This window comes from Hirundo rustica, chromosome Z (assembly GCF_015227805.2).
Source record: "Hirundo rustica isolate bHirRus1 chromosome Z, bHirRus1.pri.v3, whole genome shotgun sequence".
In the NCBI taxonomy this organism is placed as follows: Eukaryota; Metazoa; Chordata; class Aves; order Passeriformes; family Hirundinidae; genus Hirundo; species Hirundo rustica.
The window spans coordinates 64,209,290-64,231,437 of record NC_053488.1 but is presented as its reverse complement, the minus strand read 5'-3'; the positions used below and the strand labels follow the sequence as shown (position 1 = coordinate 64,231,437).

The following is a 22,148-nucleotide window of genomic DNA, read 5'->3' as shown; positions in this document are numbered from 1 at the left end:
GCAGTTCAATGGCATGAATCTTTATTTTTCAGCCATAAAAGTAAGTTTTATGACATTTGCATGGAAACTAAGTCACTTAGGAATTATAATAGGTGGGATTGCTGTGAGAATCACTGGAAGCATTTCCTACCCCAAGAATCTCGCCTATGTCCTCCTTACTTAGGAGGAAGGTATCTGATTAAGTATTTAATAATTCTTCAGCAGATCTTACCAATATTCTGACCATAGCAAGTTGTATGTTTTAGATAGGTAGCATGAGATAAATTGTCCTCAGCTTGCCCACAAATTAAAATTGATGGAGTTTGATATCCTTCCAAAACTTCAGTTAAGAAGCCCAAGGGTAGATTTTTGCTGTTTGCAAGGAAGGTCACAACTCTGATATGTGTCAATAGCAACAAGTCTGGCTGTCTTCCTTCTACCAGAAACATATGAGTGGGTGCAGGAATATACCATATTAGAGAAAGGGGTAAAAAAAAAAAAAAAAAAAAAAAAAAAAAAAAAAAAAAAAAAAAAAAAAAAGGCAGAAAACACAAAATTCCTTGTTTATTTTGGAAGAACATTGCTTTGAATATTTCTTTGACTTTTTTTCTAGATGTATCTCAAGTGAAGGATGAAAATGGAAGCCTGTGGACAGTTACCACATTTAACACTTCACTGAAAATGTCAACTTACTTGACTGCTTTTGTGGTTTGTGATTTTGATTATGTCACCAGAACTGAGCGGGGAAATGAGGTAAATATGAGGCTGCCTAACACATTATAGAAATTTACAACACAAGTTGGCCCTCTGGCGCATTATGTGGTTTGAAGACATCACAGATATTAACTGTGCTAAATACCATTCCCAAACTATCTACTTATGTTGCAAAACTGCTAACATTTGTCCCATAGACATTTCTGCAGAAAGCTTTCCTTTGGAATAATTAGTTTATTGTCTTGTCCTGTTCATTTCATACAATTTCACAAGTAAGTATAACCTATGTATGTTAAAATCTAGGAGAAGCTACTCTGTAGATATTACTGGTTATAATTCACAATCTTCTTACTTTCTTACTGTTATCAAGTGCCTTGTTCCTCAAGGTCGTTTGAGGAGCCATGTGCTGACATCAGTGGGATTAACACTGTGCTCCAAACATTTGTATACTAGTATATTAACCTTCTATTTCACAGTGTCCACATTTTTAGCCTCCAAAAGTGACTTTTTGGGTTTGAAATTTCTTCATCTGTGAGTATTCAGTTTAGCTCTTAGACTAAAATGGCCAAAGCTTGTTGAGAGAAGATGTAAACAAATGTGCTGTGTAGGCATCAGTTCCTTCACTTTTTTTCTTAGGCTTAAAGTCAACAGGGAAAAGATATATCAAGTTTTTCCAAAATAAATAATAAGTTCAAACATAAAGCTATTAAATATAGAAGTTACTTTATCCCCTTATTAAATGAGAACACTTCATGGTTAGTTCACTCTCATCCTACTGGGGAGGGGTGGGACAATGTAAGTAGACAGTGCGGAGATTTTCTAAGAAGCATAGTGTTGGCTCTTTTTAAAAAGGAAGGTTTGATTGGTATGTGAGACCTCCCATCTCCTGTGTTGGACCTGTTGGATACTTACAGCTATGGCTTTTTATTGGGCCTAGTTCTTGGACTGACAGGACTCAACAGAGCAGAGTATTCAAGTGAGCTGTTTTTTAAAGGGAAAAGGCACCACCTGTGTTCTGTGAGATTGAGTGGAGAGAGCATTTCACCCCTTGTTTTTGGACAGAGATGCTCAGTTTATCCCTCCACAGTATTTGTGTAAGCATGTTTATTGTGCCTGTTTTGATGCTTCTGGTAACCTGAAGCACTCAAAGGTCATACTAGGATTAGGATTTTAAGGTGCTAAGGTGTTTAGGTTTTGCAAAATGAAGTGATCAGGTCTTTGAATCTCTTCTGAAGCATTGGCTGAAAAGAGGGTCTCTGTTTGACTGAATATGCTTGCTTTTTTTGTTTTCTTTCATTGTGAATTAAATCCTGATCCTCCCAATTATGCTCTTCAGGTTTGTCTGTGCAGCTCCTTGTAAGATCATGAGCTGCATTTAGATGCAAGAAATGTGAAGGTTTTGAGCTGCTGGGCACCTGGCAGGGGGTCTCTTGTTCAGAGATACATGATGGAGTTACAAACCTTTTCTCAGGCTACTCCTTCCGTTTTGGGCAAGCAGCTGCCCTTTTTGGTATTGGACAAAGTTGATGGGCATGGGAGCAGAAAGTTTTCTTGCTGCTGTGGTCTTCATTACTCAGAGGTATGGATGTCATCTGCTCAGATGTCACCTGCTCTCTCCAGCAAAGGGGAGGCCAGTGGTCTAGGAGAAAGTTTGGGAGGAGAGATGTGCATGTTAGGACCTCAAACGTTCTCTGGACATCTATTTCTCTCTCTTCAGATTGGCTGAAGTTTGCCACCCAGACACACTCACTGGAGTACACTGGTTTAAGATGTGTAATTCTAAATAGTTTTACAGTGTTTTCCACTTAACAAAATAAAAGCTATGGGTTCATTTGTTCCTGCAAAGTGTAGTCGTATTCAAATCTGTCCTTCTCCAGTACTGGAACTCTCCTAGACTTTAGCAGGATCAGGGTCTGTGCCGCATTTTATTAGGCTCAGTAAAACTTCAGTTGGATTTTTTTTAATTAAGAACTTCATTGCATGGTCTGGTGTGGACAGACAGCATTTTTCCAACAATGACTCACAGAAGAGAAGCAAAGACAATGAAATGTGGGGGTTGTTTAAAATAACTCTTCCTTGTTTTATTGCAGATCCGTATTTGGGCCCGGAAGGAGGCAGTTAAAAATGGGTATGTTGACTATGCTTTAAATATCACGGGCCCAATATTTTCATTTCTGGAAGACATACTTAATGTCAGCTACCCTCTGCCAAAGACAGGTGAGATGACTTATTTTCTGAAATGGATCAGAAATAGCTGCTGATTATGTAATGTTCACAGAAGCTATGGGGTCTTTTTTTTGCAGGATTCTCCTTTTACAACTTACCATGTTCTTGGAATAAATCCCCTAAACTTTAAATCACTGAATTCTCCTTTCTATCTCATGGCTTTTATTAACCTGCAACTCAACACCCTTACCTCGCATTCCACTCATTCTTTTAAAGCCTGATTTCCTAATGAAAGGGGCAGTTGGGACAACAAAGAGGATAGGAAGGAGTAATTCAATCACGTGGCTGTCTTTGGGATCACAGACCACAACATCCAAGGATGTTGTAGTTCCTATGTCCTCCTAGTAAATCCATGCTGCTTGTATGTAGCCTGTGTCTCTGCAAAGCATTCCCTTCTTCCTTCAGAATCTTCCTGTCTTGCCTTGGGTGTATGTTCCTGCACATTCCTCCCCAGAAAAACAGGGAGGATTGCCCTGCAGGAAAACAGTTTCTGCTTCAAATGAACATTAGGTAAGTTGGTTCAGTCAAACTTCAGTCAAGAAAAATGATGACACTATGTAGTTTCACTGTACAGTTCGTTTGCTACTTGTACTTGGATTCCCAGGGGTTTCAGCATGAATATTATGGGAAAATGGGTAGAATATTGAGAAGACAGCAGTTCTTATCTGAAATTAGTTTTGGACCTTCCAATGATACTAGTGGATTGCAGGACTGGGGGAAAGGAATTTCCCTCTTTTCTTGACTGGATCGTTTGTTGATTTGTCAAATCTGTATTTTGGCAGTTGGAAGAAATAAAAGTTAATCTGTGTAAATTTATTATTTCCCAGTATATTTCTAATAACTTGCAGAATTACTCACTACACTTCTTTTGGAAAACGCAATATATGCAGTCTTCACTCTAGATTTTCTTGTGTTAGTAATCTTATAACCTAGTCAAGGGCTGTACATTTTTCTGTTTCATACTTGCATACTTCTGTTTAGCAGCAATGTTGATACATTCATTCATTAACATAAAACTATTACACAACAGAAATAGAGGAACAGTGTTGTAGACTTCCTGTTAGGTAGGATTTCAGTTTCAGAGAGGGCTGTAATACCATTGCAATCCCCACCGTAATGCCATGCAATATCCACTGGATTTCCCAGTGTCTTTCTTTGAAGTTTCACTTAAAAAATAGTAAAATTAGACCAACCAAGAGTGTTTCCTTGCAAATGCAAGAGATATCTGTTGCAAACTCAAAATGTGAAATTAAGAATAAACACATTTAAACCCAGGGATTTTTAAGGGTTTGTCTACACCTGACTTTAATGCAGTTATAAGTGAGGTGTCTTGCCCTGAGGCTGGATAAGAGCTGCCTCACTGAAAGTGAAATACCTTTGCTGTAAGATAGAGGCAATAATACCAGTTGATATTCAGCCTACCTGCGATGGGATTCAGCATCATGCTTGCATTACTTGTCTTGCTTTTGGACTGCGGCTTTCTTGTGGTCAGCTGCTTCTAAATATTCTGTATACCTTTTCCAAATTTTGATCTTTGCTGCTGAGTTTAAAAAGTATATCTTTCCTTGAGACCCTGATGTTTTGTCTGGCTCTCATATTTGAACTGGAAAACTAATGCCTGTGCATAAGGCAGAAGGGGCAGAAGAGAGGTGACAGTCTTCCTATGTAAATAAAGAGATGATGTTTCTAAGGCACCTTTGAAACAAGGGTGGAAAAGATACCTCTGCTCACCCAGCTGAAAGAGCAAGACATCTTTTTCATCAGTTGCTAGGCAGAAAAAAAAGGTAATTATTATCTTACTCAAACACTGGAGAAACTCACAGAGAAAGATTTCTGACAGCCAGCAGTTAGTATATTCGCTTCCAAACTCCCATTTTCATTTGGAACATTTGTATGTAGAAGATACAGTACAGATCTGGGCATTGTGGGAATTAATTATGTGGCTTCTGAAAGAACGGCATCATAGGTGGAAATCTTGACAAAAAGTGATCATTTGCAAGTGTTGCTGTGATACCACAAAAAAGCACTACAATGTAGTATCCTTCAAGGGGGTGTTGAGCCAGTGTGAGCATTAAAATCACGTGAGCATTTTATTTATGAAAATGTTTAAGATAACATTTTGTGTGTGTGTGTGTCTGTTCTAATCAATTTAGATCTGGTCGCACTTCCTGATTTTGGAGCAGGTGGTATGGAAAACTGGGGGCTAATGATTTTCCAAGAGGCATCATTGATGAACTTCCCAAGTGATGAATTCACAAGCAGGAAGGCAATGATTGCCTTAATTGTGTCACATGAACTTGGACACCAGGCATGTGGTAAAAAACTCAGTACAGATATTTGCCTATGACGTTGTTCCCTCATGGTTGCAGGTCATGCAGTTACTGATTAGTAGAAGCAAAGAATCACTTAACAGTATAGGATGTGAGCACTAGAGCACTGAAAGCCTATTTGATCATATGTTCTACTTATGAAGCAATGTTAAAAGTAGGTTCTATCATCTGACAGATTGCATGCTGATTGTACAGTACTCATTGATACAAAACTGTTAATGGGAAACTTGTTTTTTTCTTACACATTTCTTGAATGCCATGAGAGAATATACTCCAGGGATGTAGGGGTGACAGTACTCTCTATACAGTAAATTTAGTACTTTGTTGGCAGACACTCATACTTCATCAATATTCTTTTGTAGCAGCAGTGCATGTACATACTGCAAAAGGTATTTGTTTTTCTGTAAGACACAGCCCATAATACAATAGAATAAAATTAACATAAACATACTATGAACTGGATCTTTGCCCAGCTTTCATAGTGATTTCAAAATTCTTTCCTACTTGATTTGGAGTGATAATACATTTGCACTTCCTTATTGACAATGTTTAATTTCCTATTATTTGCCAGAGCAACAACTATTTGCATATAGTCAGTAAAATTATGGAAAAAAGCTTAATTTGGCTAGTGCACTTTTATGCCTTTATGACCAGGTCTGCAACTTCACAGACCTTCAGATGAGCAGAGTGTTTGTACTGCAGACCAATGAAATAAATGTCAGTGCTTAACTAAAATCTATTTTACAAAGAAGTTGTAGTTCAGGTTTATAGGAATTAGCAAATAAAATATAAATCAAGAAATTATAAGATTTTTATTAAGTATTAAATGCCAGATATGATTATACAGCAGCTGTTTTGGAAGTTTTGTGCTTGCCATGAGAGGTATTTGCTGGTTTTGGATATGGCTATTTCTCCAGTTTTGCATACCATTCCTCTGACAATTTCACTTTTTTAAGAGCATGGAAAGATGACTTTGTAATTGCTTGATAAACGCCCTGCTTTTAATCACAGCCTGATAAGATATTTTAGAAATTTAACTTATATTGAGAAGCGTTTAAAATGAAATATTCTATACGAATGACACAATGCACTGAGATCGACACTCAAGTTATGAAATTGTATATGAAGCAATTTAAAAATAACTGCCCTGCAACTCTGACTTTTTCTAAAGTACATATTTTTCTACTGAATTTTCACTATCTGAAGGAACATTCAGCATTTTATTCAACTGACAATTAGACATTAAATAAAGTTACTTCAGCCTATGTATGTGTGTTTAACCTGCAAAAAAAAAAGTGAAAACGACACTCCAAGGAGATTTTGAGGTATTTTTTCTTTCAATTTAAGTGGTTTGGAAATCTGGTTACAATGAACTGGTGGAATGATCTGTGGCTTAACGAGGGCCTGGCATCTTACTTTGAGTACCTGGGAGCTACCTTTGTCGAACCCAAGCTTTCACTGGTAAGTGGAACCAGCACTTGCTACCAAAGTTCCATCATCTACAAAGGAAAGGAAGGTGTAGGAAATGGGAGTTTATTAAACAGTGGTATTATAAACTTCACTCCTGGGAGAAAGACCAGTGGGTCTTGATTCTTTCTTCATAGGTGTCCATCTCTAGGGACACTGATCATATCCAGCTCTCCACAGCTGGTGTAGAGGACAGGTGGACAGCTGGGATTCTGCACTGGCAAGGAGTGGGTGTTTTGCCCTAGGTTTGTCATGTAACAAACCCTGATTTCTTTCGTGGGTCCTGTTGTAGCTGATGGTTTTCCTCCTCTTCCAAGCTCTTTTCTAATTACCCCAGTCCTCAGGTATCTTTTCCAGGCAGAGATTAGGCTGAGTCATTTTGAGTCTGCTTATCCCACTGGGTGCCTGGATATCTGGTTGTAGATAGGACAAGTATAATGCACATAGCTAATCCAACAGCAGGGTAAAATTCCTTCCTATTCTGCCCAAATGGCAATAAGCATAAATTCCATAGCATATTATAAGATTCCATCCATTGTTTAACTCAGAGAGAAATGGATAGGGGCTGCTGGTTGCAGCCATGAGATGAGGTGCACTTGCCTGTGCAGTCTTAAATGTCTGTACGTGGTGCCTTCAGCTTCTGGAGGAAGGAAGGAAGGGCCCTAAGTCTGGGCAGTTACTCCAGGGTGCTTTTTATTTGGCTAAGATGAAACACCATTTTGTCAATTTCCTTTTCACATTCACCAAAGCTCTTAATTACATGTTTGACTGGAAACTAATAAAGGCATGCCAAACAAACTCTGTCAGGAAGATTTCTATGTCATGGGATATGCTTACCTTCTTCTTTGAACTTTTACAACAGCTCACTTTATTCTCTGCAATGCAGTCTTTATACCACTGAAAAGTTAAAGGCCTCCCGATTTTAAATTGGAAGTAAATTCTTCACTTCTTTTTAAAGATTTAATTTAGAAGCCTGCCTTTATAAAAATTTGCAGTTGTCATTTGTGTCCATAAAGTAAATTTTAATGCTGGGCAATAATTCTGTTTCATACATTGAAGTTAGGTAATGTGCCTTGGGAATGCAGAACTAGTCACACAGGTGTAAGAATATAGGTCTTTCCTGCACAGTTTTGTGGGTCATAAATGTTCACAGAGTCACAGAACAGCTGAATGTGGAGGTCTTCTTGTCCTGCCTCCCTGCACAAGCAGTGTCACGCAAGAGCCAATTGCCCAGGACTGTGCCCAGACAGCTTTCGAATGTCTCCAAGGATGGAGGCTCCATAACGTCTCAGGGCAACCTGAGGAAATGTTCAGTCACCTTCACAGGGAAAAAGTTTTTCCTAGTGTTCAGAGGGAACCTCCTGTGTTCCAGTGTGTGTGCCCATTGCCTCTGGTCCTGTCACTGGGCACCACTGGGAAAGCCTGGCTCTGTCCTCTGTTCAGCTTTCCTTCAATCATCTTGTCAATATACATTGACAAGATCCCTCTGAGCCCTCTCGTCCCCAGGCTGAGCAGTTCCAGCTCTCTTAGCCCATTCTTACATGAGAGGTGCTGCAGTCCCTTCTCTGAGCAGTTGACCATGGCAGGTGGTGTTTACTCAGAAGACATTTTCTGGAGAGCCATTTTCCGTCCCTATTTCTCCCTGGGTGACAGCAGCAAAGCCACATAGCTAAACCCTGGCACTTTCAGTAGCTTAGGGGTTAGGTTATTGCTCAGGGTTGCAGCAGAAGGAACAGGGAATTTAGGAGAAAAATGTTGTCATATTCTTGACAGAAGTAAATGAAATACAGGCTTAAAGTTTTCAGTATTTGTTCATTTGCTGTTTAATATAGTTAACTTATTTTTGCCTGAATATTACACTGTAATTGACTGTCAGGCCCAAGACCGCAGTACTTGAAGATGTTACATTTTCACTGGTCACTGACACTACATATAGAAAATATTAGAATCAGGCGTAGGATCCCTTGTGCTTCATGAGAAAGTTAGGGAGTGGGGGAGTGTGCTCACCGACAAATGATTCATAGTAGTGCTAATTCCATACTCCTCATTCTCTCCAGAAAATTAGTATCTTCTGTTCAGTTCACTTAGATTTGTTTTCTTCTTGCAGGATAAAATCTTTTATGCTCATGTTGTACAACCTGTCTTAAGGGAAGACAGTGAAATAGCCCGATCACTGTCAGAAAGTGAAGAGAAGGTCAAAGGATCATTTTCTTTAATGTCTCTGTTTGACAACATCACATACAGCAAGGTAAAAAAATAGAAAATTCTTCCCATTTCTCAGAGATTCTAAGCTAATGGTACAAGGTAGCTTTCAGAGGAACTGTTGAACAAAACTGCTTTGCCATTCAAAACAGATTCTGCTACACATACCAATTCAATGGGTGTTGCAAATCTACTTGGCTATGAAGGAAGTGGTGAAAACATTTTTAACCTCTGTGAAATATGAAGTGTGGGTGTAGACCGACTAGCACCTCTGGAATATTTGAAAAAATACTGCAACAGTACTTGCAATAATAATTCATTTCTCTCTCTCTCTGGTGTGGTTTTTTTGTTTGTTTGTTTGTTTTGTACTCCAGGGGGCTTCTATAACCTGGATGCTTTCTGGTTTCCTGACTGAAAAGCTGTTCATCAGAGCACTTACTGTAAGTAAACAGCCCCCTTCGTCTTGATTTATAAGCTTGAAAACGTCAGTTGTACAAATTTCTTGCCTTACTAATGGATTTCATTGAACCTCTATTAATTCTGATGCTTCTCTTTGTTTCCTCACAGTCGTATCTGAAAGAATTTTCCTTCTCAAATGCTAATCAAGATGATCTCTGGACCCACATCCAGATGGTACTCATTTTATGTCTCTAGTATTCTTTCTCTGGTGTTTGGCACAGTCCAAATTTAAGGCATAAACTATTTGTAGAAGACTGCATAGGAATGTGGCTGTCTCTAGTGCAGTCTTTCTCCAGCATAAAATTTGCTTTGCCTGTTCTTTCAGCTAATGTCCACTCAAGTGTTCATTTGGCTGCTTTGCTGCACCTGTGATCAGTGAGACTGAGTACAAGCAGTAGAGAGATGAGACAGGAAATCTCAAGGCCAAGTTCTGGGCTTCATGGTAATTACATAAGCCTACCTGAAATTGCATAGCCTATTGTTCTGGAGCTTAGGTTTTGCTAAATCAGAGTGTGTGATACCTTGGGCTTCATGATCAAAGATGCTGGTGTGTCACAGATCCAGTAAAATCTATACCCAGGGCAGTAGCTCAGCATTTCACCCTTAAATGGTTTTGGCAGAGATCTGACTAAGAAAACAGATGATAATATTAGGTTGGTGTGGTGTGTTTTTTTTTGTTGTTGTTTGTTTGGTTTTTTTGTTTGTTTGTTTGTTTGTTTGTTTTAATCCACCTTCTTGGTCCTCTAAAGAAGGCTTCTATTGTGTTGCAGACACGCTCTGTCTTAAGAATGGGAGTGCTAGAATTTCAGATATGCAAGGTTGTCACATGTTATAAGCCAGTGAAGACTGTATCAATTCACACTAGTTCAATTTGTCTTCACTGATTCAGTTTGTTTATTATGTAACTTAAAAATATTTTTGTTCCATCAGTTTTATTTGAATGAAATGAGCTAATCAAGTCTGTCACAGCCATAGAGATGTGTACACTAAAAAGGGAAAGGTTAGCAGCAGGTTGTAGAATGAAAAATGTCATCTCAATATTTCATAACTCCTGAGAAAGGCTTATGCTTGTATTATGTTTTTATTACTCAGAAAGGTTCCTTGGACATTTTTACATTGATTTTTTGCATCAATGGCAAACACCAGCAAGCTGCTTACCATTATCTTCTCTACCATGTTATCAACACTCCCAGAGATTCACTGAAGCAATGTCAGTAATTACCTGTTCATCATAAGTAGTTCTAATTTCTCCTTCTCTTTCAGGTCATAGATGCACAGGATGAAGTTCAGTTGCCAGCGCCCGTAAAGCAAATAATGGATTCCTGGACATGCCAAAATGGGTTTCCAGTTTTAACATTAGATCTAACTACTGGAACAATCAGACAGGAACAATTTTTTAATAAAAACAATAGAAAGAGTACTGATTCTTATAAGTATGTTTAGCTTGTGTTTTTATTGTATATTTATACCCTGTTTATTACAGGAAATGCTTCAGTTAAAACAACAACATGTTTTGACCATCTGATTTTTTAACTTGTGACAAGCAGTCAAGTAAAATCTGTTTGAGATTTTGCTGGAGTTTGCAATAGTTCTGCAAATTCTGCTTGTTTTGCCAAAAACTTTCTTTCCTCTGGAATAGTGACTTTTGCAGCCTCATAAAGACAGATGTAGGCGATGAATGTGTTGCAGGGAGGATTTTTGCCTGACATTTTCTTCTTTCCTCATCTGTCAGATCAACAGACTGGGGACCTAGATGAACTGTTCTTAGCTTCTTTCCCTTTCCCATATTCCCAGTCTCTTCTGCCTGACAAGGATAAAAGTGTTGCATTGAAATACTTCAATAAATGTCCCCTTTCTCAGAACGTGCTGATACCTGAACAACAGTTTTAACTTCTTGTCAGTGAACCTTGCTAAGTGCCAAGGGCTTTTGAAAACTTATTTAGATGTCTGAAAATGATGATAGAAGTAGCTGTCTTTTGTCACCCACTTTTGAAACTCCTGGCTAGGGTTTGAATATTTATGAAGGAGCAGTTGATATCAGTTTTGGGGTGCATGGATGGAGCCAATGAGATGAGTTGTCATGTGAGGAAAAAGTGTAAAGGAGAGCAAAATCCAAAGCAGTTTTTTCTTGGAAATTATTGCTGGTAATACAAACAGACAAAAGGAATTTTGACAAGAGCCACAGTGTTTCCTTTGCTCTCAATCTCCAGGAACTGCAAAGCATTGATACATTCAATATTCTTTGTTAGGTCAGATAAGGAATTCCAAGTCACAAGTGTGAAGTTCTTTACAGTTAGCAAGCACAAATTACCATGTAAAAATAAAAAAGCCTGCATTAAAGAATTTTTCAGGTGTTTGAAGCTTTAATCTCTTTTACCAGAAAGGAATTTTACTTTCCCTCAGAAAAGAAATTATGGTTGTTGGAATGACAGTTGTATTGCTTTCCTGGGACCTTTTTTTGCTAGATGTGTTTCTGAAAAGTAGCTTTAAGGTCTCCAGAAATAGAGTAAAGTGTAATAAGAACAAAGAGTAAAATGACTGCCTGGAGAAGGAAAGACAGAACAGAAAGACAATGGTATTGAAATACCTAGCACTGAACAATATTCTTGATATGAGTGTATAACATATATGAATGTATAAAGCCATGCTAAAACTCCCTTTTGGAGACTTTTTGGAGAAGGTAAATGCTGATCCAGTGGAAGTACCCTTATCTCATGAAGTTGCATGCATCAGAGAGGACAGAAGGTAGATGGATACTCTTGTAGGATGGAACTAATCTGCACTGTAGTTTAGCATCAGCTAAAAGGATTTTTTAAATATAAGAATTTTAATAATATCCTTTTATTTGTTAAGTAACACCTGGATTATTCCTGTTTCTTGGATGAGAAATGGTTCATCACAACCCTTAACCTGGCTAGATAAAAGCAGCAGTAAGTAATGTATTTGCACATTCTAAAACCAAACTGATGAGAACATTCCAAAGTCTTTTAAAAACAGACGGTATATTTGCGTTGAATAGGAAGATAAAACTTTAATACAGAAATGTCCCTGTTTATCTATTGTAATTATTTTATGTTACAATAGTGGTAGGTCAAATTAGGTCAATATTATGTCCTTTTCTATGTTGCACCAAATTTCAGTGTAAGCTTGAGTTTTAATAATATAGTACAACACATATTATCAATAGAAATTTCCAGAGGAATTTTGATTTTATAATTTTTTACATAAATCCAAGTTTTAAGGTCCTTATGCTTCTGTAATATTCTTCCCCTGATAGATCTCGTTGATGTTAATGCCAGCTTTTGAGTATAGACAGGATCGCTGGCTGTGGGAAGTGAACCAAATATTGTTACACATCAATATCTGTAACAACAGAAAAATTAATGTTTTCAAGAGCATTTGTTTAATTTAATTTGTTTATTCAAACTGAATTTTAAAAATAAATTATCAAAAATTAGGATTTTTAAAGTTTTAAGTCTCATAATAAAAAAAAATATTTTATGGGCATCTCCAACCAAATAAAAAAATATAGTTCTTTCTCAACTCAGTGCTCAATGCTGTCCAATAGCTTTTTTGCCTTTTTTTTTTTTTTTTTTAAGAATTATAATTAATAGAATGGGATAATAATTTTGCTTTGGCAAGTGTGCCATGCATCAGATTTTAGATGAGTCAAAAGGAGATGCAGAGACTAATGCAGTGGAGTGCTTAAGCGCAAATCTTCAATATGCTGTGCATACTGCAGCTCTCCACCCTCTGATTGCACTGGTTAGAAGTTACTTCCTCTCTTTTTCAGGCAGTAAGATAGCTTGAGTGATAATTAATTTGACTCTATACAGACAGGCAAATAATAAAAAATGCTTGTATATTCCTCTGAATACAGGATGAATCTTGCAGTACTTGCTCTGTTTAAATGCTAGAGTCTCAGTCTTCTCTTCAGGGTAAAACACTGATGGGAGTAGACTGCTCACCAGTATTGACTCACTGTCTTAACAGAATTTGCCTTCTCAAATCAACTTACCTTTTTTTTTTTTTTTTTTTTTTTTTTCCCTTGATCTGCAATTATCTGAATATTGGTAGGTGGACAGTTCTTTTGTGAGGTGCTGATCACTGTGTCTTGGAGCTGAGAGCAGCAAGTGCACTGTGGGTCCATGGGAGGCATTGGCAAGGGAGGATATTGCTCCTCATCCTGAGAGTTTACTCTGGGATAAACTTTCTGAACTCTTACAGCTGCCATGGAGCTAAAGGGCTGGAGCTTCCACTTAGAATCTCAAGGTGCTCAGTACTTGAGGCATCATTGGCTTGTTGAAGTCATTCTGCTATGCAGACCAGAGATCTCCTAGTCCACTGAGCTTTTGGGGGATTCTTTTTGAGTCCAGCCTCAAACTTGTGTCTCATATCTCAGAGGAGCATCAAGTCTGTTGTTTGTAAATGCAGAAGCAGTGCGTGGAAAACAAAATGATACATTCTAATGTCACTTTACAGAAATGTTTCCTGAAATGCAAGTATCAGAGTCAGAATATGACTGGATCTTGCTAAATGTAAATTTAAGTGGATACTACAGAGTGAACTATGACCAAATAAACTTGAAGAGATTAGCACGCTTGCTTGAAAATGATCCAAAGGTAAGATCGTGTTTGTTTTCACAAGCTTATGAGCAGATTCTTTCCATGTATTTTTTCATGCAGTTTTTACCTGGAATCACATTGAAAACCTGGAATAATGACAAACTCACCACTGCACCACTAAAGTCAATGGCTTTTTGTAGTGGAAGATGACAGGTCTGAGCAATTTCACATAAGCATGAAAAAGAAAAACAACTTTACAGGACATTTTGTCTTCTTCGTGTTAAAAGCTTGTAGTTCTTCTGCTGTCTTTAAATCTGGCTCAAGGAGGTTTCAGTATGAATGTGGGACTGAGCTATAGCTGGTATAAAGTAACCATGAAGAGGAAAAATTGTGAGAAATTTTTTAAAATTTATTTCCATGTTCTGTCAAGCCACAATGTTTCTGCTTGTGGAATTAAAAAAAATAAATTAAAAAAAAAAAAATCCACCCCACCTGATGTTTTAGTGGGCTTGTTGGTTGGTTGGTTGGTTGGGGTTTTGTGGATTTTTTGGGTTTTTGTTGTTGTTGTTTTGGGTTTTTCTGGTGGATATTTTTCCTAGAAGTTCCAATCCGATTTGAGCTCTTTCAGTCCTCTGTAGACACTGACTTAGAGGAGATTTCATCCCATCTTTGACTTGCCATAGCATGAAGTGAAGGTGAAAGTGGTACAGAAGAAATGTGACTCTGTGTGGGGTTGCATGGTTTCAGTGTTTCCTAAACCTACAGTGAGCCAGAGGCTGCAGCAGTAGTGTCAGCTCATTGGTTTTGGTAACAAAAGTGAGGAACTTTAACCTTTTGGCCTAACAGTAATCAGTAATCTTTCTCTAGAGAGTCTGGGCACAAGGCTGAGCAGAGCACATTAAACCTTCCTACAGCACAGTGGCTTCATTTCTTCTAGGCTTCGTTCTTTCATGGCTTCTTTCTTCTATGTTTCTTTCTTTCATTTCTTCTTCCATTCTTTCTTTCTCACATTATCAGGGCATTGGGTGTGTGCTGACTTGGGGCCATTTTTTGGCACCATACAGTGTGGCAAAAATGTAACTATGCGCCAGACAGGAGGTGCAGGAGTAGTCTATTAAGCATAGGTTTTGTCACATTCAAATGAGACAGGTTCACGAGTAGCATGGGTTATTAAAGACAACAAAGTAGTTATTTTGGATTGATGGTGACAAGTGCAGAACAGCTATTGATAGTACTAACAATAGGACTGCAATCCTAAGCCTAAGCTAAATTTCTTGAGTGAAAATATTCAGCATGGCCAAGGACGCAAGCCTTAACATAAGGCATCCCTTCTGGGAAGAGTGATGACGATAGAAACATCGATCTGTGCCTGCAAATTTGGGTCAAGTTCTCACAATCCCCAGTCATGTACAAAATCAGGGTGCATTCCATGCCTTATTAACTAACTGCAATTGTGCAAAGTGGGTGGCACTGTGGTCAAACCATCTTCTTTTTTTGTGGTAATTCTTCCCGTTAGGAAGTGCTCTTGGTAGCAGTTGTGCAAAACCATCTATTCCTTGTGGTCACACTGCATGTAATATTTATTGGTATCAGGAGTCAGAGCAAGACTATGTGGCTTCCACCCAGCTTCAGTGTCCTCCCTGGCCCCCCGACCTCTGTCTGCTTTCAGCATGGTGTGCTGAGCTTTGCATTTCTGCCCTGCTTTATGCTTCCAGCTGTCAGAGGGAATGTTTGCTCAAGCAGTGACCAAACTGCAGGGACGTGGAACAGGAAGGAGACAAGGACAGCCATCCTGCCAAGAGCATGAGCTGTAGGCAAAGGTACACCCATGGCTGTACCTCAGTCATTTATTTAATGGTAGTGCTCGACACTCTGCTCTGCAGTGTGTACAGATACTGTATTTAAACCGCAAAAGAAAAAAGATGTACCAAAGCTGCATAACTAGGATATTTTTAGGAAATGTGGCATTTCCATGTTTTAATTTCAATTACTGTATCCGAGTAAGAGGGGTTTTGAAATTCTCTGATTAATGTACCTTAGTTATATGTTTATATACAATGTAAAAACATCTCTTAAAGCACATAAATAATTTCAGTTTAAAATTCAGGATCCATTTCACAATGTTTTGTAGGCTGTTTTGATTTAGAAAAACTGTTAGGGATCCTTCTGAAACATCATAGAGGTACCAAAAGCTTTTTGTATTCTCAATGACATGTTGAAATTGACTAACACTACACAAATGTTTTCTGCAGGCTATTCCCACAGTCAGCAGGTTCCAGCTTATGGATGATGTTTTTGCATTGACAGAGTAAGTATGTTTCCAAAATGTTACAGTAATTGATTAAACATTTGGATTGCACTCAAGATTTCTACTTCTGCTTCCTTCATTCTACCCATGTGTGCCTCCTAAGAATTACTGCTTTGACAAAATAGTGGGGGAATTATTTAATCCCTTCTTTTGTCAGTGCTGAGTGATTTACTTCAAAGTTTCTTTTGTTCCAGCTCCAAAGAAATTATTTTAAATAGTGGCACTGCCATGAGTTCTTTAGGGATTAACCTGTATTTGTTTTAATGGAAAAAATATTCCAAATGAATATTTCTTTCTTCATTTATTCTGGGCTATCTCAGCTGTGCTGTGCTGCATCTCTTTAATTTCTCTTGCCGGGTCACGACTTGGTTGTTCAAGTCAGTGATGCTAAGGAGGTCAGCAGCAGTGTAGGGAACTGAGAAGCATTAAGTGTGCCTGTACCTCACATACACCAGAGGTACCAAAAGCATCAGACACCTATGATGAGGGTGTCCTATGATGAGGGACCTCAGGGACGAGGTGGCCAAAGCACACTACCCTGCTTCAGGGCCTCTGGAAGTAACTCTGAGAGGAGGAAGTAAAATTTCCTATTCCTCCTCCCATAAAAAATGTCCTTTTTTTGTAAGAGAGCTCAAAACAGTGGTTAACAAGGAATGTAACTGTGAAGTACAGAACTGTGCTGCTATATAAGTACACACACAAAAAAAAAAAAAAATTATGAAGAAGAGGGGCTTGAATTGGAATTTTGTTGTGAAAAAATGAATTTCATGCTTATTCCACACTGAGGGACAGAAATGTCATGATGAAGTAATAAATGTCACAAATAGTGTGCATGTGAATTAAATGTTTTGATTTTTACAGTATTACATGAAAGAACATGTAATTAAAAAAGGTTTTTTCATGATAAAATGAAGTTGTATGATAACTAAAACAGTGCTTTTCTGCTTATTTTTTTTCCAGTGGGACAGACACATGCTGTCAGTCAATGTGTTTGTAAACCATGTCAAAACACGTCACTGTGTACCATATCCTGCAGACACAAGCAGATACAGTGTGCATGCTGCCATGCTTGCTGCCATGATTGGCTATTGCTTTGACAGTGGCACAGTATTCCTTAACAGATGTTTTGAGAGTTCAGCTCCTAAAATCACCATTTGTTTATATTTCTTGTATTTTTCAGTACCTTTTCTAGGTTACCGTCCACACAGGATCCTGATGTTTTACTGCCTGTTTAATAAATAAACAGATATGTGTGGCAGACAAATAATGTGTATAAGTATGCTTTTTTTTTTTTTTTTTTAATGTAGCTTTGGATATGTTCCAATTGAAACAGCACTTGAACTAACAAAATACCTTGCCAGAGAAGATGAACTCTTCATATGGAATGTGGTATTGTTAAACCTAATACCTGATAATTTGGAAAGTACACTGAAAAACCATGAAGTATATCCACTCTTAAAGGTATGACCATTTTCTTAGTTATCAAAGGTATTAGACCATGCAAATACATTAGTCTAAAATTAATGCTTAAATTCTCAAGGATGTAGTGGTCACTACGAGTCCGAGTGCTTGTGATTCCTTTTGCATGACTTTATCAAATTTAGGGTTTTTAAATAGGAGAATGTGTGGAGTTCTTTAGAGAGACCCAGACGACCGCCGATGGCAAAAGGAAAGAGCCTGCTCTTTGTCCGGGGAGGGTGGGGGAATTATAGCTTTATTTGGTCCAGAGCTAGTTTCAGCTCCTTTCCCGTCCCTGCCGGTGCCAGAGAGACTGAGGGCCCCACCTGTCCCAGGGCTTTTTCCCCGGGGGGAAGAGCCCAGAGGCAGGGACAAGCCACTGCCCAGTCAGGGACAAGGTGGGAGTGGAACAGAGCTGGGTTACATTCCAGTGTGGGGGATGGGCGCGGCAGAGCAGGGACAAAACACGGGATACAGTTTCCACGGGGAACAGGGGAAAACATTACAAATCCAATGAAACACAATATAAACCCAATTAATGCATTACAACAAGAATGTACTTATTATTAGTCAGTGAAAAGTCTCGTTGAATCTTGAGTTGATTCTTACTGAAAAGAAGAAATACAGTCACATTCTTTACATTAAGCTTCATTCTTGGTGTTTTGAAACTATGAACCTGGATCAGTCAGTAGTAATTGAAAAGACCAACACTTCTATGTATAAAAGGCATATACTATATTTGTGCTCTGTGCATCATACTGCTTTCTATTCACCTTCATGGAGTGAAAGAAGGAATTGTGTTTAGATACTAAATGAAATTATTCTCTCCCATATTTGACTTACTTGATATACCACTGTCATATTTATTTCCTTGACTTCTATTTGAAGATTTCACTTACTTGAAATCTTTCATAATCCCACAGTAATAGTTCTCTTAAGTTGTAAAAATTAAAGGTATGTTAAAATTAGTGAGAAGAAAAAAGCATTTCCTATTGAGAAGTGTTTTCTCCCGATTCTCTGTGAATTTGTTGTCTTTCATAATAAGTTCAAAGGTCCTAGTGATGTGAAATGTTAATGTGCCAGTTTGAACTGAAGTACAGGTATATTGTATTTTAGACCCAGCTTATATTTTATTTAATGTCCTGTGTTTTCAAAACATTAATAGTGGTAAATTTCTAGGATAAATCTGAGTAAATAAGGAAAATAAAAACCTGTATCTAAATTAAAGTAATTTTTCTTTCCCTTCTTTTAAAAGAAATACCTTTTAAAGAGAATGTTGCCAATATACCATTATTATGCAGGTTTTATTCGTCAAAATGTTGATGCTTTGGAAGATGACTATTTTGCTCAGTAAGTAGTCTGCCTTTTTAAAGAGTTTTTTCTGGTGTGATTGGATCTGATACTTTGCAGTTTGCTCATGTAAATTTAAATACAAGATACAGGAATAATTCTCTAATGTGAATGTAACTGAATCATTATTTTACTGTCCTTAAGTGTGTATTCTTTATCTTCACACCTCCAGTGAAACTGCAGTATCAGGATAGGAGCATAAAGGATGATCATTTAAGGATCTTTGTGGTAGCTCTCGTTTGTCAGAACAGGCTCAATAGGCTGCTGCTAGTTGAAGAAAAACTGACAGCAATGGACTTAAGATATGGTTTTTGGATCAATTAATAAAACTTTAAAATACTTCACTTTGCAATGCCACTGCAGCCACAGGATTAAACATCAGAGTGATTTGGACTAGAGGGGACCAGAACCTTAAAACTTCCAAGAAGGATATAAACCACATGAAAAACTTACAAAAGATATAGTATTTTAGTTGCCTCATTAATATCCACTAATATTAATGTCTGGAGACCAATATTGTTTGTTTAATTATTTTATTAAATTTTATTTAATAAAATTATTTTATCAGTTGTTCCTAGTGGAGGAATATGGGTTAATGGCATCATGTTCTGAAACTGTGGTGTTCAGGCACAGTTCAAGTACTCCAAATGCGGTATGCATATCTTTTATTCTTACTGTTTTAACTTCTCTTCAAGAGTGTATTTGGAAAAACTCTTGGCAACAGCATGTTGGCTGGGCCTCCAAGACTGTTTGGACCTGTCATCTGAACTGTATGCTAAGTGGAGGGACAACCCTGAGTACAAGTAAGAATGGTATTCTTGCTCTTAGTGGTGTGCACGTCTAAGGGAGGTGGAAAGTTAAAAGGCTGTTACAATGGGAGGCAGAATGAGAAATGCCTCTGTGCACTCCTCTTATTTCTTGACAGAATGACGGAATTTAAGACAACTATGTCTGCCCAACCTCCCCCTCTTCCTCAAATCCCAGCTTTATGGGTGATTTCATAATTTCTGCTTTTTATATAGACTTTATAGGCTGGAGGTTGCAGATCTTGCCATGAAGACCAAAACCTGGTTAGCCATGTAACAGGTGAACCTCCTGTTAGTGCTGATATCCCATATGGCCCAGTCCCTTTGCTATAGTACAGCCTTGGGGTTGTCACGTACACCAACTCAGCTTTTAAGCTTCTCTTAACAATACTGAGTGAAGTGATGTTTGCATGATACAACCATCTGCCCGTGGTGAGCCCAACAAAGTGCTTTGCATGTTCTGTGTTCACATAAAGAGGTGTTGGGAACAGCTGTCAGTCCTTATGCTGGTACTGGTCAGGGTCTGGTCTGTGAGAATGGGCTCTCAACTCTACCAGGAAGAGAATTCCTGTAGTCAAGTACTACATTATTTTAAAAAAAAAAAAATTTACAATGTATTGAAATTCTTATTCTCTTTCCCTCCCTTTTTCTTCTGATGTCTTTCTATGCAATAATCAAATAGTGTTGGCACTGGTGAGTGAATATTTAAAGTTTATTTTTATTTGTTGTAGTTGTGGTAAATATTTTTGTTTTACTTTATATATGTCAATACATGTAGTTGGCTAAGTAAACTGAATTTGTGCTATTATATTTGAGTTTTCTAAAATAGCTTCATAGTGATCATCCCCATAAAAGCCAAACTGAGTTTTGCAGTTAGACTGAAAAAAATTAAACAGCCTACATATATGCTGTTACATTCTAGAGAGGATATTCTTGCTCTCCACACTAAAAGAATTCCACACTAAAACCAATAATGCTGTGCTGTATAGTCAGTCTGTTTTCAAAATAGTCATCTTTCCCTACTAATAACATTTGAGGTGATGGAATACTACATACCTTATTTGATTTGAATAGCTGAAAAGTCTGTGAAATATAATAGCAGATTGGATTTTGAATTTGATGAAGAATATTAATTTGCTGCCCTTCTTGGCACTGAGAAAAATTCAAATGGATTTTACTGGGCTGTATCTGTGGAAAAAACCAAAACTCTGAATATGGTTAAGTGAAAAAATGATCATGTTTTAAGGAGAAAACCCCAAAGAAGATAGGACACTTCTTAGGTTTCAAGTGGTAGATCACTGTTCCCTTCACATGCACTTAATGAAGAGAATTTACCTGTGCTGGATAGGAAAGGAAACAGACACAATACGATTTTAACCCATATTTCACAGACTAATCCCTTTAGATGCTCTGATGTTCTCCATGCTGAGAGCAAATTCATAACAGCACACTACAGCTGTTTTGTCACAAGTGGAACCCAGACAGATTCTCACATCTGTGGAACGAAATAAAGCATTTCTGTTTCAGACTGGGTGATCAACTTTCAGCTGAACATTTCCAAACTGTTCCTGGCAGAACATAACTGGGCTTGATACAGTGCATTTTTATCTGTTTTGTGGAAATAGCTAGAGTATAATCCCCAGCCAGTTTCTCAGCTTTACTCCTTTCTCATTTTAGGAGTGTAGTGAAGCTTGCTAAATTAATGTATTCTCTTAGGTCCTGCTACTGGCTTGTCTTTTGAAAAAAGGAAACTAGCCTAGGGGGAGGGACATAATTTCTGTCCATTTTACTTTTTTACTAAAGGTTCACATATACTGCTGCTACCCTCAAAAGTTAAGAAATCACCATGTCATTTCTGGATTAGTTCCGAAAAAACAATGTAAAATAACCTGCTCTGCTTTCCAGCAGCTTTTTGCACCTTCTTGAAGATCCAGAAATAGGGGATGCTGGCAGACCAGTAATGTCAAATCACACAGCCACTCCCAGGAAAAACATCGAGATGAATAAGTCACATCCCTCACTTAATTTAACCTCAAGCCCCGAAGTCCCTCTGGACTGTATCGGACACCCTCTGGGAACTACGCAACATAAACCACTTCAGGGCCACCATAGATGTCTCCAGCCAGCAAACCTTTGCCCCACAGTAGGCTGCCCATCCAGCCTGCCTCGAATGTTGCACATCACAGCTGCAGCCATATGATACACAGAACTTGTCTATTGACACACAACAACTTTACATTTATTAATAAACATTTTCTTGCAACTACTGGAAAAGCTTCAGTAG

At 38.0% G+C, this 22,148-nt stretch overlaps 1 protein-coding gene across 2 annotated transcripts in view; it reads left to right on the top strand.

Moving 5' to 3' along the window:
- Nucleotides 1–22,148, top strand: part of LVRN (laeverin) — a 35,423-nt gene that overhangs the window by 7,860 nt on the left and 5,415 nt on the right. For both annotated transcript variants that reach the window (XM_040090138.1, XM_040090139.1), the window contains exons 3-16: nucleotides 593–732; nucleotides 2,784–2,910; nucleotides 5,073–5,227; nucleotides 6,597–6,710; nucleotides 8,824–8,964; nucleotides 9,293–9,358; nucleotides 9,486–9,551; nucleotides 10,641–10,810; nucleotides 12,231–12,307; nucleotides 13,860–13,999; nucleotides 16,195–16,250; nucleotides 17,558–17,711; nucleotides 18,964–19,058; nucleotides 19,754–19,861. In XM_040090138.1, the coding sequence (XP_039946072.1) occupies nucleotides 593–732; nucleotides 2,784–2,910; nucleotides 5,073–5,227; nucleotides 6,597–6,710; nucleotides 8,824–8,964; nucleotides 9,293–9,358; nucleotides 9,486–9,551; nucleotides 10,641–10,810; nucleotides 12,231–12,307; nucleotides 13,860–13,999; nucleotides 16,195–16,250; nucleotides 17,558–17,711; nucleotides 18,964–19,058; nucleotides 19,754–19,861 (1,609 nt within the window). The remainder of the gene's footprint in view (nucleotides 1–592; nucleotides 733–2,783; nucleotides 2,911–5,072; nucleotides 5,228–6,596; nucleotides 6,711–8,823; nucleotides 8,965–9,292; nucleotides 9,359–9,485; nucleotides 9,552–10,640; nucleotides 10,811–12,230; nucleotides 12,308–13,859; nucleotides 14,000–16,194; nucleotides 16,251–17,557; nucleotides 17,712–18,963; nucleotides 19,059–19,753; nucleotides 19,862–22,148) is intronic.